The sequence below is a fragment of the Myodes glareolus genome, chromosome 17, assembly GCF_982192425.1.
Source record: "Myodes glareolus chromosome 17, mMyoGla1.1, whole genome shotgun sequence".
Classification (NCBI taxonomy): Eukaryota; Metazoa; Chordata; class Mammalia; order Rodentia; family Cricetidae; genus Myodes; species Myodes glareolus.
In genome coordinates, this window is record NC_142042.1 from 34,492,794 (window position 1) to 34,512,777 (window position 19,984).

At 42.1% G+C, this 19,984-nt stretch overlaps 1 protein-coding gene across 2 annotated transcripts in view; it reads left to right on the forward strand.

Annotated features, from left to right (window-relative positions):
• The first annotated feature begins 311 nt into the window (after nt 1-311).
• The window catches only part of Synpo2 (synaptopodin 2), a 154,181-nt gene continuing 134,508 nt past the window's right edge, over nt 312-19,984 (forward strand). Inside the window, exon 1 of one of the 2 annotated variants that reach the window (XM_048456742.3) lies at nt 312-566. In XM_048456742.3, coding sequence (XP_048312699.3) covers nt 462-566 — 105 coding nt within the window. In that variant the 5' untranslated portion in view covers nt 312-461. The remainder of the gene's footprint in view (nt 567-19,984) is intronic. The other variant, XM_085677757.2, reaches the window with a different exon arrangement.

Below are 19,984 nucleotides of genomic sequence, written 5' to 3' on the forward strand. Positions count from 1 at the left end.
TTGAGAGAGAGAAAGAGAGAGTCTAACTCTCTAGTAATTGATTCCTGAGAACTTATCTTTAGTCAGTTATTCATGGAAGTTAAAACTCCCCCAAGCTGGCTTCTATTTATAACACTGTTAAATCTCTGGTGCTGAATCTGTTACAGCGAGAACAAAGTCGTTCTCCCCGCTCTACACTCATCCCCTCTTGTCCCAAACAGGGATTTTTCCTTTAGTGTGAAGCCCTGTCCTTTTTGCCTACAGTGGGCTGAGCGAAGGGTGTGACGCAAGAGAGGGCGGTTCAGGTGCTGGGAGGGCGGTGGGGAGGCTCAGCCGCCGCGCACTTTCCCTGCCGCCAGCAGCGGGGCAGCCCTGCGTCCTGCACCCTCTGCACCAGCTGGAGCTTAAGGCGCATCCTCCACGGCACCCCGGCCTCGCCTGTCTTTCCCAAGCTCTTGATGCTGCCCGGCTGAAGGGAGAAAATGGGCACTGGAGATTTTATCTGCATTTCCATGACTGGAGGGGCGCCCTGGGGGTTCAGGCTGCAAGGAGGCAAGGAGCAGAAGCAGCCCTTGCAAGTCGCAAAGGTAGGACCGAGAGAGGTGTTCTGAGCTGTTAGAAGCTGGGAAGGAGGGGGATGAAAGCAACCTGTTGGTGGTCTTTCTGGTCATTGGCTTGCTTTCTGCGCTGTTGATGAATTTTATCTATTTATTGATGTGGTTTTTTAAAGAGTGTTTTGTGGAGAAATGTACACCGTACGCCATGTAATTAGCTATCAATTTTGTTACACCCATCAGGTGAAGACAGGGGCTGGTGAATTGTCGTCTGTCAGTCAGCTGGCAGCCTTAGACTGCTTTGATGTGTTCTCCTTCACGTGGCTTTGCTTGACTCCCACCAGAGGAGAAAGGCCTTTGCTTCCCACGGACAATCACTGGGCTCTAATAAACAGTTGGCAGTGACATTTGGTGTGTACTAGGCATAAAAAAAAGGCAGTTTGGGGGCCAATAATCGTTAAGATATAAAGAATTGCCATGAGATCTGTATAAAAGAGTGGCCTTTTAAGGATTTAAAGAAATGCAAAAGCCCAAGTACTGTATTCCATTAACTAGACTCATCTGGCTAAGAGCTCGGGATAGACTCATAGATAGTTTATTATTTTTTTAAATTTTATTTTATTAAAATATAATCACATTATTTCTCGCCATTCCTTTTCCTTCTTCTACCTCCTCCCATGCCCCGACCCTCTTCCTTTTAATGGCTGTGTGTGTGTGTGTGTGTGTGTGTGTGTGTGTGTGTGTGTTTAGGCATAAACATATAAACAGAACCCGCTGAGTCTGTTCAGTGTATTCAGAGATATTTTACATATGCACTGATTACAGCTAACTTTCTGGTGCACCTAATAGCTATTTAAAATATTTTTGTCGCAGCAGTTCGATTTTTCAGCTTAACACAATACCCACGATCTAACAGAGAGCTCTAATTTCTAATTGGCATCCAGCTAAAATAAAGTTAAAAAAACAAGAAGGTAAAATCTTTTAATTGAATGCTAATACTGAGAGCTTTAGAATGCTATGACCTCTTTGACCGGCTCTGGAGGCGGAAGAGGTTACTTTCTTGTTGTATTTTTATATTTCAAATGAATCTAGACCCATATGGAACATGTGGCTCACTTTAGCCTTTGAAGCTATTCTTTCCCTCTGTCTTTTTACCTTTTTCAAATGTTCCCTGTGAAGCCAGAAGTTTCTTTGAAACTTTCTGCTTGCAGGCATGGAACAGAAAATCCTTTCTTCGGTGGTCGAGTTCTGCCACCTAGTGAGGAGTGCGGAAACAGAGCTCTGAGCACCGACCTGGAAGATGAAAGCAGTTTATATCTGGAAAGTTCCTCAGAGGTCCCCAGTTCTTCTGGTTCTTTTGGATAAGCAAAAAAGCCTCCAGAGGCTCCCTTCTGGTAGGGCAGAATGACAAAGGGCTGGAAGGCTGCTCCGTGGGGATTCTTCAGGAGTCAGGGACCAGCAGCAGAGGCGGCGATGTGACTGCCGGATTCAGCGTATCACACGACTTGGGAGACTAAGGCAGATTTATTCACTAGCAGTTGGTTGGCTGGCTCCGGTAGCTGAGATGTGGGTTCTAATTGCAGCTCTGACCTAACTTGTAGTTTGACCCGAGGTCATTGGGCCTGACTCAGGTGCCGTGAAAGGAGAGATGTTGACTGGGTAGGGAAGGAGAAAAATCGAGGAAGAAACTGAATCTATACACTTCATGAGTTCTAGCTTGCTGAAATATCCACTAATCCTAACAGTGTGTAATTTAGAGTCCCTCACCTGCTAGCTGAAGTGTGGGGAGAGAGGTGGCAGACAGCTGGAATTCTGCACAGGCTTTTCCACGGCCAAGCCTGGGAAACAGAGTGGATGGCGGGTTTCCTCTGACATCTCTTAGGGACTGTGGTAACTCTGTGTGACAAGTTTCTGGGGAAGGAGCTGTGGCTCATTTTCCACCAGTCTCCGAATTGCCAGGCTGTATGAAAGTCAAGCATACTGGTCATGCACTCTGTCCAAATCATCTTCCCTAAAATATCCAGGCGATATGTCGATGGCTTTTAAAAGATCGTTCTGAAAGCACCTAGGTGTTCACTTTAAGGAGCCAGTCTGTCAGAGGCAGATGCAGGTCAACGGAAGAGCACAGGGGAGGCACCGAGCTCCCTCCCCATCACTCCCTGACAGTACACCGCATAATTTCCTAGAGTATGTAGAGTTGATTTTAAAACGCTGTTATGAAAGCTCTGAATGTTTGCTTCATTTGTGTTTTCGTGGGCGCTCTGCCTCCTCCAGCCTGCCTCTTCCTCATACGTTAATGAGTTGCAAGAGGAACTAAACAAGGTGTAAGCTTCAGATAACTGTGACTATGACTTTCCATGTTTATCGTTGATCTAAATGTATTATATTTGGTTTTTTATATTATCATACCTGTTTAGCTTTAGAGTTTTTCAAGAGACTACAGAAACTCAGTGAGTGGAACCTCCAGTAAAGATTTTCAATGAGCTCAAGACAAAGTGAATGTCAGTTGCCTGTAGACTGTCTGTCTCAGTAAGACTCCTCCAAGCAGGAGAGAGTAAGCAAGGAAGTGGAAAGGCTAAGTGGAGGAGGATGGCCAGTAAGTTAAACGAAAAATATTCAAGTGAAACACTCGGGAGGTAGACTCTGGAGTAGCGGTGCAGTCTTCCACCTTCGCATGGCGAGTTCTAGTCTAGCCTCCTTCAACAAAATCCGTGCAAGTTACTAGTTTTAGAGTTTAAAAACTGTAGGTGTGTCTAAAAAATAGACAGTCTAATTAAAGCAGTGCCCCTTGGCTTATAATAAGATACTTAAATGTCTGGATTTTCTATACCCCTATGTAGAAATTCTAACAGGCTGAAATAGCATAATAAAATTTGGTTCAGTAATATTGAGATTAGAAATTTAGTTGCTTCTTAGCCCCCAGGAAATACCTTTCTAGTGACAATTTAGTTGTTTATGAGTTATGTACAAACATTTTTTTTAACATTTTCCTGTATACAAACCCAAAATTTTAAGGATTTATGAGAAGAATATTAGTGAAAGTCTTCATTGACATTCAAGCTCAATGCTATAACATTCCAGTTTTTCTTAAAAGTTCAAGTAACCAGGAATATTCTGCACGTCCATAATCAGTAATTCAAAACAGACCTTCCTTACACCCACTCACAGGCTAATCCTCGACAAAGCAGAGTCTTCGTTCATCACAGGAACAAGTTTATCTATACAGAAAGCCCCATTTTGTGTGTGTGTGTGTGTGTGAGTGTGTGTGTGTGTGTGTGTGTGCACTTGCGTGGGTGTTTGCATATTTCCTCACAAAGGGGATGTTGATGTTTTTGCTTTATGAGCCTCTCTCTTTGGGGACATGTGCCTACATGGCCGTGATGGTTTCTTGGCAAACGACTTAAAGGAAGAGAAATCTTCCTCTAAGGACTTGGAGAGAAAGTTTTATTGCAGACAAACCTTACAATTGATAAGTAACTCACATTTTGAAAGTAATGAGAAAAATAAATGGTCAGACTAAACGTAAGTTAAGGTGACCACCATAAAAGTTTCTTTAAAAAAAAAATTAATCCCATAACCTGAGTTAGTGAGTTTGCCCTGGTATCAATATTTCTTAACATTCCAAGGGGAATTCAGATATGTGAGCAAACCCACAAGGCATGCTGATGAGAGCTGAGGCCAGCCATGCCCCCTAAGAGCTGACTAGGGCCTGGGATGTCCTGTGAACATGTCCCTGTTTATTCTTTCTCAGTTTAAGAGGTAGAGCAGGGAAGGCTAAGAGCTGTGTGAGGCTTTGGCATTGCGAACAGGTCATGATTAGCAAAGGGGGTTTCTTTCCCCTTCTGATGTCAAGATAAGGGGGCTATTGGATCAGGAAGAGGTGTTGGGAAGCCCAAAGTGACCATGCTAAACAGACTGCCTGCAAGTTGGGACAGTGGACATGTTTGTTCCTATGTGCTCATTTGGTCGGTGGGTATGGGAGTTGAATGGGAACGGCCCCTATAGGTTCATATATTTGAATGCTTATTCACTAGATAGTAGAACTGTTTAGAAGGATTAGGAAGTGTGGCCTTGTTGGAGGAAGTGTGTGACTGGGGTGGGCTTCGAGGTCTCTTGCCCTGCCTGCTGCCTGTGGACCAGGATGTAAAGTTCTAGTCTACTTCTCCAGCACCAGGCCTTCCTGCCTGCTGTCATGCTCCCCACCATGATGATCATGGGCTAAAACTCTGAAATCATAAGCCAGTCCCCAAATAAATGCTTCCCTTTCTCAAAGTCATTTTGGGCATGGTGTCTCTACACAGCAGTAGGGCACAGTGTAAACCAGAGAAATAGAGCCGGGGACAGAGAGAAGACGAAGGAGGAGGAAAGACAAGGAAATTTTTCTATTAAAGCACCCTCAGTTATTGTTTTATTAAAATACCTAATAAATACTCAGTGTTATTAAATCTTGAATTCTAGAATTAATCTTGAATTCTAGAATCTGACATTAAGAAAATCCCCTCTATACCAGCTGAAAGTAAGACTCTTCCTAAAAGTAAAAATCCATCCTAGGTCTTGGGCATGCTGTCGTCATTGCTGTGAATTCATACGGGAAGCTGTCCTGTTGTGTCCAGAAAACACTGTTAGAGTAGCCTAGGGGATACAGGGGGGCTAACTAACACTAAAGACATCGCAGAAAAGTCTCACATGGAAACCCCTTGCTGCAAAAGCTTCCTAACGTATGTACATACACATACATGAAGAGCGCAATGAAGCAAGGGTGCTCCTATGAGACACCACAGGATAACAATCAAAAGCCCAGAGCTCTAAATGGGGTGTCCCCATCAAATCCTCCCTCAGAGCTCAAAAATCTCCATGGAAGAGGAGGCAGGAAGAGTGTAAGGGCCAGGCAGGACGGGGAGAGCAGGAGAGCAAGGCCCTCGGACTAAACTAAACGAGGTTCATTTGAGCTCACAGAGACTGAAGCAGCAAGCAGGGGTTTATACAAGGCTGCACCCGGTCCTCAGTGTAATGGTACAACTTCAGGTTAGTGTTTTTATGGGGCTCCTGAGTGCTCAACAAGTGGGGCCCTGATTCTTGTGACTTCTCCTGGGGCTCTTTTCCTTCTGTTGGTTTTCCTTGTCCAACTTTTGCATGATGGTTTTTGTTTTGTCTTATTATATTTTATTTTGTTGTGTTCTGTCATTATCTCTTAGAATCCTGTTCTTTTTTTTTTAATGAGAGACAGAAAGGGAGTTGGATCCAAATGGACGGGGAGTTGGGAGGATCTGGGGGGAGTAGTAAAGGGAGGGGCAATTGTAATAAAGATATATTGTATGTGAAAAGAATCTAATTTTTAGTAAAAGAGGGAGAATAAAATTAAAATTTTAAACATGCCCAGTGCCAGGAATGAATTGCCTTCTTTGGAACTGTTGGTAAGTGAAGTCCTATAACCCTCCAGACATCACAGACTCCTATAGACCTCCAGACATCACAGATTCCTATAGCCCTCCAGACATCACAGACTCCTATAGATCTCCAGACACCACAGACTCCTATAGATCTCCAGACATCACAGACTCCTATAGACCTCCAGACATCACAGACTCCTATAGACCTCCAGACATCACAGACTCCTATAGACCTCCAGACATCACAGACTCCTATAGATCTCCAGACATCACAGACTCCTATAGACCTCCAGACATCACAGACTCCTATAGATCTCCAGACATCACAGACTCCTATAGACCTCCAGACACCACAGACTCCTATAGATCTCCAGACATCACAGACTCCTATAGATCTCCAGACATCACAGACTCCTATAGCCCTCCAGACATCACAGATTCCTATAGCCCTCCAGACATCACAGACTCCTATAGATCTCCAGACATCACAGACTCCTATAGCCCTCCAGACATCACAGATTCCTATAGCCCTCCAGACATCACAGACGCCTATAGATCTCCAGACATCACAGACTCCTATAACCCTCCAGACACCACAGACTCCTATAGATCTCCAGACATCACAGACTCCTATAGATCCCCAGACATCACAGACTCCTATAACCCTCCAGACACCACAGACTCCTATAGATCCCCAGACATCACAGACTCCTATAGCCCTCCAGACATCACAGACTCCTATAGACCTCCAGACATCACAGAATCCTATAGATCCCCAGACATCACAGACTCCTATAACCCTCCAGACACCACAGACTCCTATAGATCTCCAGACATCACAGACTCCTATAGACCTCCAGACACCACAGACTCCTATAGACCTCCGACATCACAGACTCTCGCCAGTGCTCTTTCTTACCCTGTTGAACTCGATAATAAGAAGACACCACACCTCATCTCACAGAGATCCGCCTGCCTCTGCCTCACGAGTGCTGGGGTTCAAGGCAAGAGCCACCACCACTGCCCAGCTCACTTGTCTTTTTGTGTAGGAATTTATTACCGTAAATTTCTTTATTGTAAAAAAACAAAACAAAACACTTTAACTGTGTTCTACAAATTATTATATGCTTTGTTTATGTTTTGTTTTAAAGATTTAAATTCTTTTCTTTCTAACGTCTTCACTGTTCACTGTTCACATTCATGTTTTGTATTTCTATTTATTTGTGTATTTATATTGTGTATTTATTGGGTCTGGTTTTCTTGTTATTTCCTATTTTATGTTACTGTAATCAGGAGAAGATATGTGATATGATTTTAGTCTTCTTATTTGTTTCTATTTATTTTCTGGTTTAATGTTGTGTTCTATCTCAGGTAACATTCCACAGGCAGTTGTGAGAAATGTGTAAACTATATATTTTCACACACACACACACACACACACACACGAACACACACGAACACACACATTACATACATTACATTCTTTCCTGAGCTCACACCTGGATGCAGTTGCCTTCTCTGTCTCCTTCTCAGGTTTCGCTAAGGACTGTTTTATCTGATGTCAGTGCACTCCTCTTGCTCATTTGGTTTCTAGTTGTGCAGGGTATCTTTCCTCGGCTCTCACTTTCTCGTGAAATGATTGTCTTCTAAGGGGCTATGTCTTGAATTTTTGAAAACTCTTCATTCCCACCAGGCCCAAGAGAATTTAATCTGCTTTTATTCAAAGCAGTTATTGGGAAGTTAGAACTTATTGCTGCATTATTTTTATTTGACTGTCTGGATGTTTCCTTCCTTCTTTTGTTCCTTCCTTCCTTCCTTCCTTTCTTCTTTCCTTCCTTCCTTCCTTCTTTCCTTCCTTCCTTCCTTCCTTCTTTCCTTCCTTCCTTCCTTCCTTCCTTCCTTCCTTCCTTCCTTCCTTCCTTCCTTCCTTCCTTTCTCTTAATGTCTTTCTTTGTGGTTAAATAATATGTTTTGATTCTTTCTTATTTTTATTTAATATAGCTACCATAGGGTTCTTTGTTTGTTTGTTTGTTTGTTTGAGATAGGGTTTCCTCGTATAATCCTGCCTATTCTGGATCTTGCTGTGTAGACCAGGCTGGCCTAGAACTCTGAGATCTGCCTGCTTCTGTTTCCTGAGTGCTGGGACTAAGATGCATGCCACTAAGTCTGGTTTACCATATGTTTTTAACTTGTCATCACAAGACTTGCAAAGAACACCCAATCTATATTCATAAAAGATTATGTTAATCTGATAAGAAGCTGTATTGCAAGAAAACAAATTGAAGAAAAAAGTTTACCCTTTAATTCTACTTTCTCCAATTTTGAGTTTTTGTTGAATATCACAAATTACATTCTTTATCACAATCCATTAAAATGTTGTGGGCATTGTTTCAATTTTTTAAGATTTGTTTTATTTTTAACATAATTGTGTGTGTGTGTGTGTGTGTGTGTGTGTGTGTGTGTGTGTGTGCGCAAGTGCCCATGAAGACCAGAAGAGGGTGCTGGATCCCCTGGAGCTAGAGTCCCAGGAGGTTGGGCACCACCTGATGTGAGTGCTGAGAACAGAGCCTCTGGCCCTCTGGAAGAGCAGTGGCTACTCTTAACCACAGAACTATCCCTCCAGTCCCTAAGTAGTTTGTCAGTTAACCTTTAAACTATAAATAGTTTATTTTAGTTTGTGAATCACCATCGGTTCACTAGAGTGTTCAGAACTGGGCTGTGTACCTTCAGTGATCAGTAAATCTAGACTTCCAGCCATTTTTATGTTACTCATTGGCACTGATTTTTCTTTTAGCTCAGAAAACACTGGAGCATTTCTTTTTGATGTTTCTCCTTTTTCAGTTTTATTTTACTGTATGCATGATATTAGGCTCCTTGCTATTTTTCCCAAACTACATTAAATATCTCACACTTCTCTGTTTACGTGCACGGATTGTTTTTACTTTGAAGGTGAAAATAGATTTTCTTTCATGTAATATATTCTGATTATGGTTCCCCTCTCTCAACTACTCCCAGGTCCCCCCTGCTTCCCCATCCACCCAAATTCATATTCTTTTTTTCACTCTCTCTCTCTCATTAGAAAACACACAAGCATCAATTAAAAATAGTGATAATATAAGATAAAATAAAAACAAACAAACCTGAATAGGGCAAAATAAACAGATAAAAACATGCAAACAAAAAGAACCACAAGAAACATATGCAAACACTGAGACACATACATTCACACATGCAGAAAACATATAATAAAAACAAAATTGAAAACCATAGTATATAAGGAAAAGATTTGTAAAGAAAAAGAAATCCCTGACAAAACATTGCAAAACAAAAAAACCCTCCAAAAATCCCACTGAGATCCTTCCATGTTGGCCATTTACTGAGCTTGGGACTTGCCCTTAAGGGCGGCATGTATATACAGTGAGACTCTGGTGGAGAAAACTAACCTTTCCCTTGTGGACAGTTACCAATCAGAGATGGCTAGATTAGGGATGGGAGCGTGTGTGCTTCAGTCTCTGTTATATACTTCTGTCCATCCTGTTGTGTCCAGAAGACCTTATTTTCTTGGTGTCTTTCATCCCCACTGGATCTAATAATCTTGCTGCCTTCTCTTCCTCAGAGTTCCCTGGCCCTGGGGGGAAGGGATTTGATGGAGACATCTCATTTAGGACTGGGTGTTTCAAAGGCTCTCATTCTTTCATTTCGGTCGTGGGTCTTTGTATTTGTTACCATATACCGCAGGAGTAAACTTCTCTGATGATGGATGGTCAAGACACTTATCTGTGGGTACAAAACAATGTTGTTAGGAGTTGTTTCATTGCTATGTTCCTTTGGCAGCACAATAGTATTTGGTTTCTCCTCGGTTTATGGCCTATCTAGTCTTAGATTCTTGGCCACCTGGGCAGTGTCAGGCATGAGTTCTATCTCATGCATAGGGCATTATTCCTTCCAATCAGTGGTTGGTTACTCCCACAAGCTTTGTGCCATTATTGCACAAAAGGCCGGTCACCACTGTAGATCCCAGTGTGTGTAGCTGGGTTGGTGTTTTACCTTTACAATAGAAAGCAAACTAATATAGAAAATACCAGATAGTCCTACACTCATGGGCAATTTCTGTAGTGATATTTTGCTTGTGTTTTAACAAATAAAGCTTTCTTGCAGATCAGAATGCAGAGCTAAGCCACTAGAAGCCAGGGAGTGGTGGCACACACCTTTAATCTCGGGACTCGGGGGACAGAGGCAGAGGAATCTCTGTTAGTTCAAGGCCACCCTGAGTTACAGGAGATTAACTCTATCTAAAGGAGAAACAGAGCTCACACAGAGGTGATCCCAGCACTTGGGACCACAGGTCTTTAATCCCAGCACTAGGGAGGTGGGGACAGGAGTGATATGGCTGGGCAGCGAGAGGAATATAAGGTGGGAGAGAGGGCTCAGTGCAGTCTAGTTAGGCAGTCTGAGGAACAGTGCAGTCTGAGGACAGGATCACACCTCTGATCTGAGCATTGGTAAAGAGGTAAGAACTCTAGTGACTAGCTGCTTTACTTCTCTGATCTTCACCATCAACCCCTATATCTGGCTATGGGTTTTTATAATTAAGATTGTTTAAAATTTGTACTACAAATTTCTGTGACAAATCTGATCATGTTGCTTCAAGAGCTTTGGGTTAGAAAAGCCATATGTTCACAACTTAATGGGCTGTCCTTCGAAAGCTTAGGAAATAAGAATATTGAGAGAAATGCAGGTGCTGGAGGTCTGGCTGTGCACTTACAGAGGGGAGTTTTAGAGTCTCTCAGACTGTGCCAGGGCTGTTCATGTACTATTTTGATCTGGGATGGAGAGACAACTCAGTATTTTTTTTATTGGTTTTATTGAACCCTACATTTTTCTCTGCTCCCCTCCCTGCCGCTCCCCTCCCCTTTAACCCTCTCCCAAGGTCCCCATGCTCCAAATTTACTCAGGAGATCTTGTCTTTCTCTACTTCCCATGTAGATTAGATCCATTTAAGTCTCTCTTAGGGTTCTCATTGTTGTCTAAGTTCTCTGGATAATTGTCTTTCTCGGTCTGGGTTTCCTCACACAAAATGATGTTTTCTAAGAAGTTCCATCCATTTGCCTGCAAATTTCAAGATGTTATTATTTTTTTCTGTTGTGTAGTACTCCATTGTGTAAATGTACCACATTTTCCTTATCCATTCTTCAGTTGAGGGGCATTTAGGCTGTTTCCAGGTTCTGGCTATGACAAACAATGTTGCTATGAACATAGTTGAGCAACATGTCCTTGTGGCATGATTGAGCGTCCTGTGGTATTATTTGTGGTATTATTACTGGGTCTTAAGGTAGGTTGTTTCCTAATTTTCTGAGAAATCGCCATACTGATATCCAAAGGGATTGTACCAGCTTGCACTCCCACCAGCAATGCAGGATCTGCAGGCAGCAGGAAGAGACTCTGGTCTTGGCTTGGGTTTTTGGAACCTCAAAGTCTACACTCCAGTGACACTCTTCCTCCAAGGTCAAAATCTCTTAATCCTTTTAATCCTTTCAGGTAGTGCCACCCCTGGCAACTGAGCACTCAGATATATGAATTTACGGGGCCATTCTTACTCAGACCACCACAGCCTCGTCAAGTACAGGTTTTGAGCAAATCACACACACACACACACACACACACACACACACACTCTCTCTCTCTATCTATCTATCTATCTATCATCTATCTATCATCCATTTATCTATCTATCTATCTATTTACCTATCAATTATCTATCTATCTATCTATCTATCTATCTATCTATCTATCTATCTAGTATGTGTACATATATATCACATTCATATCATATATATATATATATATGTATTGGTGTGATAACATTTCATATCTAGTGTAAGTAAAGAGAAATGAATAAAAGATAAAACCAACAGTGTTTAAAACTAATTTTCAATTACTCTATAGTTCAAAAGTATTCTTTTTTTTAAAAATTTTTAAGATTTTATGTGCAGGGGTGTTTTTTTCTGCATGCATGTATGTGTATTCCACACATTCCTGGTGCCCACAAGAGGTTAGAAAAGGGTGTCAGATGCCCTGGAACCGAATTGACAGATGATTGTGAGCCCACCATGTGGGTGCTGGGAACCAAACGCAGGTCCTCTGCATGAACAGCTGAGCCTTTTCCCCCATTCTTGCAGAAAGTGTTCTTAATCTCACTGAGAACAGTTTCTGTGTAGTAAAAATAATGATTTATGGAGTTCATAAATTTTGAAATCTTAATGTGGCCCCATGGGTTACAATTTATTTATTTAAAGATCTAGTGAGATTTTATTTACTTTGGTACTTGAGTTAAATGCTATCATAGCTAACAGAAATAATCTTAGAGAATACATAGATACCCATTGAGGAGATGAATCATGTGACAGCCCTTTATCTCCATTCCATCAGCCAGCAGTGCAAAGACTTTTGCTGAAAGTTGATTTCTGTGTCTGCATGAGTTTGCTCTTTGTTCTCCCAGCTGTTTATGTGGGTACACTTTATATTTTAGTGTTAAATATTATTGTGTTTTATGTTATTCTTTGAAATGTCATTTCTGCATGCCTAACTAGAAAAAAAGATTTCAAGTGTGGTCTCTGATCTTCAAAACATAAAACATACAGACCTGTCCAAACTTTATTATGAAGTTTAAAACTCTGTAAAGTTTTCAGTTCAGTACTGCCTGACTTCAACTGTTGCTGAAAAAAAAATCACATCTAGAATTTTTGTATTTTCTGGTCCAAGCAAACTTCCTCTGCAGCAACAGTGTCTATGCATCGGATCCCTTGTGGGCCTCTTGGTAGTGGTTTTCGGTCTCATGGTAGGACTGGTGATGAGTAGGGCAGAGATGGGTCCAAATCAACTCTATTCTCATACAGTGGGAACACGTCATCTTTAGCTTAAAGCTTTTTATTCCCCCAGAAATGTTTTAGCAAAGATAGTTTTGTGAGTATTGATTATATCAAATTAGGTATGCAAATGAAAATTTGCTAGATCAAAGACAGCAAAGTGTAGCAAAGTTTCTTCTTCCTCCAACTTGTCAGGAGGTCTCATTGTAGGTGAAGTTACATCTTAGTCAGTGTTCTATTGCTGTGAAGAGAAACCATGACCATAGCAATGCTTATAAAAGAAAACACTTAATTGGGGCTGGCTTACAGTTTCAGAGGTATAGTCCATTATCATCATGACAGGAAGCAGGGCAGCGTACAGGCAGACAAGGTTCTGGAGAAGTAGCTGAGAGCTCTACATCTGGATCTGCTGGCAGCAGGAAGAGAGATACACTGGGCCTGGCTTAAGCATTTGAAAACTCCAACTGCTGGATTCCATCCCCAGAATCCTCTAACTGCCCTAAGGGCTGGACACAGTTCTCGACTTACAGAGTAAAATGCCCAAGCTCTGGACTTGAAATGCTACCAATTCCCACCCTGGAAAGCTTCACCCTGAAAAGTTCCACCACCCCGCTAACCCTAGAAGCTCTATATAAACCCCGCCTTCTGCTCAGTTCCCTGCTGTTTCTCACCTGAGCAGAGGCAGCCGCCTGATCTTTTCCCTCCCAGTAAATCTCACGTGTGTGAAGTTTATGCTATCATCCTGGCTCTCAAATGCCAGGATATTTTTCCATCAGAGCTGTAACACATCCCCAGTCCCAGTTTCACACACTTCATAATATGTACTATCAGTTACTAATTAAGAGACCTTTGTTATGCAGTTTTCCTTCAATTGAAATCAGTAGGTGCTGAAATTATGCATTCTATTTGTATGTGTGTGCATGTCTGTGTGTAGGTGAGGTGTGTATGTGCCACAGCACATGTGTGGAGGTCAGGGGACAACCTCAGGCCTGCTTCTCTTGTTGTTCTCCACTGTGTATGCTGACCTAGTTAGACCATAAGCTTCTGGGAATTCTCCTGTCTCTACCTCCAATCTCTCAGTAGCAATTTGGGGATCATAGATGCCCACTTCTTTGTTGGGCTGTTCTGTGGGTTCTGGAGATCCAAACTCAAGACTTCACATTTTAATGAGTGTTTTATCCATGGAGCAGTCTTGCCAGTCTCCAAAATTATACAATCGAGCACTGGCTTGATTGAAACTCACTAGATCAGGCTGGTCCTTGAACTCACAGAGGTACCCCTCCCTGCCTCTTCCTCTCTAGTGCTGACATTAAAGGTGTACACTTCTACACCTGGCTGAAATTATAGATTTTAAAGGCAAAATAAGGTTAAATGATTGGCCCACTTAAAATGGTATGGCTTTTAAAAGATACGACGATAAAATTGATTTATTATTTATTCATGCATTAATAAATGACTGCACATAACTGTCAAGCAGTACTTAGAGTGAGTAGACGCTATCTGTGTGACTTGGTTTCCTCACTTGTGAGACAGATATAGTGATAGCTGTATTTCTAAGAATTGTTTCCAGGGTTAGAAATTACACATGACAACCACTTAAACAATCAAGATTTTAAAAAAGCCATTATTATTCCCTTTGTGGTTATCCCAATTTTTTAAAATCAACTTTGTGAAGTCAAGGCTTTGAGTCTGGGAGGTCATTGAGACGGCTGCTCCACTCTTGGGTCCCTTCCTGGGAAGTGACCGTGAATGATGCCATAATGTTGCTTCCTTCTCAAGGAATACTCTATCACCGTGTAGTCGGAAATGGCACATAGAATCATTATGGAGAGAAGGAATCATTCCATGTTCTTAAGAACTCTAAAGGAAAATAGATTGTCCCTAGTAACTGTAGGGCAGAGCTCTCTGAAGTCAGAAGAAGGCTGTGCCCCTCCCATGGCAGACCTGCCGAGCATCCTTCTCTCCTTCCCTCTTCTTCCTCTAGTCGCTAATATTAGATGGCATTACTATATAAGGCTGCTTTCTCTAAGTACATGATAATATATTGCACTCTTTGGTGCTTTTAGCTTTTCAAAGAATGGTCAGTTATTTTTATCCCTCATGTTCAAACTAAAATGAAAATGGATCATGGTACCGCACACCTTTAATCCCAGCACTGGGGAGGCAGAGGCAGGTGGGTCTCTGAGTTTGAGGCCAGCCTGGTCTGCAGAGTGAGTTCCAGGACAGCCAACGCTATACAGAGGAACCCTGTCTTAAAAAACAAGGGGGAATAAAATCAAACTAAAATGAAAACCAAAAACTGTCAGAGGTGACTACGGGAGAAGTCGTCCTTATTATTCTTTTGTCTAATGAAATCCTACTGGATGGAGGTCAGCATGGCATCTGGAGGCTGTAGATATAACGTGCGCTTTTGGCTGCTACAGAATGTAGATGTCCAGGGATGAGTTTCTAGCTCTAACCTCTAGGCTGTGTGCCTACCAGAGGAGGAAGAAATGCAAATTTGAGCGGTTTTACCCCAGGCACGTGGAGCTTAGCAGAGTGGCCATGGGGGTGGGGTGAGGAGGAAGAACTCATCTTTCTACCAGCTCATTTCCTTGCTCCCTTCCCCTTGACAAAATGAAGCTCCCCATAGCTTCAGCTGAACAGTTTGCCGTGGCCCCACACCAGACACAGGGCTGAGAGCAGACCCTCGTTAGTGTTCCTGGTCAAAGATCTGCATTTTTCACATGTCTGATGTCAACTTTGTCTTTAAACATGGGAACCACGCCATTTCATAGTTGTTGGCTTCTTCTTCTTCTTCTTCTTCTTCTTCTTCTTCTTCTTCTTCTTCTTCTTCTTCTTCTTCTTCTTCTTCTTCTTCTTCCTCTTCCTCTTCCCCTTCCCCTTCCCCTTCCCCTTCCCCTTCCCCTTCCCCTTCCCCTTCTCCTTCTCCTTCTTCTTCTTCTTCTTCCTCTTCTTCCTCTTCCTCTTCCTCTTCTTCTTCTTCTAAACTTTTTGATTTTTTTTGAGACAGGGTTTCTCTGTAGCTTTGGAGCCTGTCCTGGAATCAGCTTTTGTAGATCAGACTAGCTTTGAACTCACAGAGATCCGCCTGCCTCTGTCTCCCGTGTGCTGGAATTAAAGGCATGTGCCACCACTGCACCACTGCCTGATTGTTCTTGGCGTCTTCTACTTGACATGAATGATCAATACAAATCACATGTATGCCTGCATGCCTGACTAGAAACTTATAGCAGGTTACATACATTATTGCTGAAATGTGGAATAAATTAACTAATGAATCAGTATGTCCTTTAATCTTAGTGTGAGAGTGGCAGCTAGTTACATGTATGTAGGTATGTGTGTGTGTATGTGGGGGGGGGGGTTGTATATGTGTATGTGCCATGGTGACAGTTTGAAGGTCAAGAGATAACTGACAGGAGCCAATTCTCTCCTTCCACTTTGCAGTGGTCAGGCTTGGTGTTGTGTTTATCCACTTGCTGGCCAAAGTGATGTCACAGAGGCTTAATTATGAGGAATTGATTTAAATGGTAACTAGAGGGGTTACCAACGTGTTTTGTATGTGTGTGTTCATGTTTTTATTTCATCTTATACGGTACCATGATAAATCCACAAGGTTTGGTGAAATGCACGTTCAGGACATCGGCGTTCTAGACCCGTGTCAGGTTTGACTTTAATGTTAAGGACATCCCTCAGATGAAGGGCCTTCAACTGCTCTATTTATATGCTCTGTCTAAATGAAGGGTTTGGAATAGATGATTTTATTGTTCATTCTGGCTAGAGTTTATTTTTAGATCAAAAGATAATAGATGAAAGGCAATGTTCATGAATGGCAATATTTTCCATAACTTACCAAAGACTTTTTTTTTTTAAAAAAAAGAAAGTTTAATTCTTTGCATAGTGTTATATGGAAATCCAATGTACATTTCTTTCAGTCATAATTTCTGGGACATACTTATTTTAAAAGGCAAAACAAAAACTCTCAAGTGCTACCAATTTAATGAACTTTCACTAAATTTTACTTTTCCATTGATTAAAATAATAGTGCCTTGAATTACTATTGAATTCAATGTGTCCCCTTGCTTTTACTTTTAAAACAAATGTCTGAGATAGCCAATGCATTTTGAAACAAATTATTTTAAAATAAATTGTTTCTTTATTAATTTTCTAAATAATGAGACAGTTCTTCATCACACAAAAATGTAGTCTTTTACAAAACTATTTGCAATTCATATATTTAAGCATAGTTGATATTTTCATAAATCTAAGTTCTTTATTTACATTCTGGGTCAAGAATTATTTGCAGTTAAGATTTTTCTCATCCTTCTGCTGGAAATCCCAAAGAGGCAAAGGATTCAGATTATCTCACATTTATTTCTTTTATTACAGCTACTAAGCAGATAAAAAAGCTTCTGACCAAGCAAGAAGGACCTGAATTTGATCCCTAAGAACCTACATGGTAAAGGGAGAGATTACCACAAGATCTTACCTCCCACAAGTTGTCCCCTGACCCCCTCACATGCCCGGTGGAGAGCACACAGACACACCCATAAAAATAAATAGATAGATAGATAGATAGATAGATAGATAGATAGATAGATAGATAGATAGATAGATTAGAGAGATGTGGTTAGACAGTTTAATTCTAAAAATTTACTTCAATGCAAGTGACCTAGCTGTTCAAGTCTGTGAAGCACTCTGATGTGTATGGAAAAGAAAAACATATTTGATCCTGCTTGCCTATATCTTAGCCCCTTAACCTTACTTGAAAGGAATTCACAAGAGTGGCCCATGTACATACCAAGTGTCAAAAGAGAAAGGAGAGCCGCTAGTTTCTGTGTCTCAGATGTGGTCTTTTAAATCCAACTGTTTTTCCCTAACAAAGGAACTTTTTTTGATGTTTAAAATAGACTTGAAAATGTCTTTCAATTTTAGATAGTAATAAAACAACTTTGTCATTGTAAAAATGATTCAAGCTGCACAAAAAAAGGCTAAAAATGAAACGAACATCCTACAGCCAGGGATAGCACAGCGTCACATTTGGGCAACAGCTTTCCTGGTGTTTCACGTGGCAGGGCAGTGTCCAGTTCATGCCAACAGGATGGCACTTAAGGTCTTTTGTTTGTTTGTCTGGGACAGGGTTTCTGACCGTAGCCCAGCCTGGCCTTGAGTTTGTATTCTCTGACCTCAACCTTCTAAACTTGGGGTTACAGGTGCTCACCACCAGATCCTGTTGAAATGCCTTAACAGTTTCTCCCCTGACCCCCTTTCTCACTCCTAGAGGGAAGTCAGGGCCTCACAAATGCAAGGGAAACCAAAGAATCTGAAAACATTAAAGGAGGGACAGCCAACTTTTAGGTGCATCGTTTGATTGCTGGTATGGAAGACGGGACTAGACATACCTAACAGCCTGGTCCAAAGCCTCCTCCCTAGGACCATCCTCGTTGCACTGTTGTGCAAGGCTCATGTGTAACATCCGTGAGGCAGAAAAGAGGAACAGCTATGATTATAAATTCAGCCTGAAGACACCCAATCTAGCAGAAAGAAAGGGGGGCAGAGGAGAGACAGAAAGAGAGAGAGAGAGAGAGAGAGAGAGAGAGAGAGAGAGAGAGAAGCCTTGATACAGGTATGGCCATATGCCTTGCTGCCATGGCCTTAGTAGAGCTGAGTGGTGGGGCTGCCTCTGAGGGAGCTGAGATTTTCCAAGCATGTCTAAGATATGGACCCATAGAAGTTGTTATGTTTGGGAGTGTGAGGAAGGGGGTTGTCTGTGGGATGTGAAGATGCCTGTTCCCAGGATCTTGGCAAGGGAAAGCTTGAGAGGCATGGTGGGCAGGACAGATGCAGGTTGTAAGAATTCTTCTTTGTGACCTCCTAGGTTGTCGGCGTTGCTAGTCAACACTGTGGAGAGGGATTTTCTGGATATTTCTTCCCCTATGTAGATCAACCTGGTTGTGGCAGATGCAGGGTGGATTTCTGGTCACGCCCATGGTTATCCATGCTTGCAAGGCTGGCAAACAGGTAAGAGGAGCAGAGAAGAGTTGCATTGGTGTCCTCAGGGCATCGTCATCATGCAATGTCATCTGTGCGATTTATAGGACACAGGCTGGATCTTTATCTTCGACTCATAACAGAAGCTGGAACCCATGCACCAAAGGCTCTCTAAACTCATTGTTATTAATGAAGTTTTGAAGATAGAGTCTTACTCTGTAACTCAGTGCGGCCACAGGCTTGTGAACCTGCTGTCTCAGCCTCCCAAATGCTAGGATTTTAGGCCCTCATGCCTTGCTCCAAACTAACATCATGACAGAAGGGACAAGATGGCAATTATGCAGCGGCTCTGACTGATCGCCTAGTGTTTTCCTGACCCCTCCAGTTTTGAAGACAGATGGGATGGGAACATAATTTCTTTTTTAACCCCAGTATTTATTTTTCCATTGTTAGAATTTGTTTTACTATGACCCACAAACTGTCAAACCCTCTCCAGTGTTAGAAGCTCCCCTGTTCACTTTGAGGTGTTGTAACTCACCCGGACACCGTGCAGGAGTGTATGTGGCTGTTGCCCACTCTCGTTGTATCCTGGACGTCGCGCACTGTGGTGTGGCTCACTACCTCCCCTCTGCCACACCCCAACTTGGCAATCTCGGACATTTCTTCGGAACCAAGTCCTCTTGAGAGGATGGTGTCAGGAAGAGCTGTGTTGGGCTCTCTCAGCCTGGCTGTTCTGTCTCTCCCTGAATTTTTTTTAACCTCTGGTAACACTCTCTGTGCATATCCGAAAGAAGAATGTTGTACTGGATGGTTCTATTTGTTCCATTTCCCAGTCTTCTACTCTTCATGATGACAAATGCCTGGAAATTTCTTCTTTTATTGTGCATAGGCATATGTGGGAAACATAATTTGGATATGGACAGTCTTGACAGTTTTGTCAGTTGATGGGAAAAGCAAGGAAAACTGAAAAGCTGTTATCCGAATCAAGGAGTAACTTCCAAGGACCATTGGCTGGAGGTGATTTTAGGCAGCTACCGTAGATAGGCATTTGACCAGGAACTTAAGTCTTAGCATGTAGGTGGATAAGTATGTGCATGTATGTATATGGTCTAAATGTATATCTATGCTAATCCAATAGTTTATTTTCAGATAGTCTGAAGGAACATATGGGGCTGGAGAGATGGCTCAGCAGTTAAGAGTACTG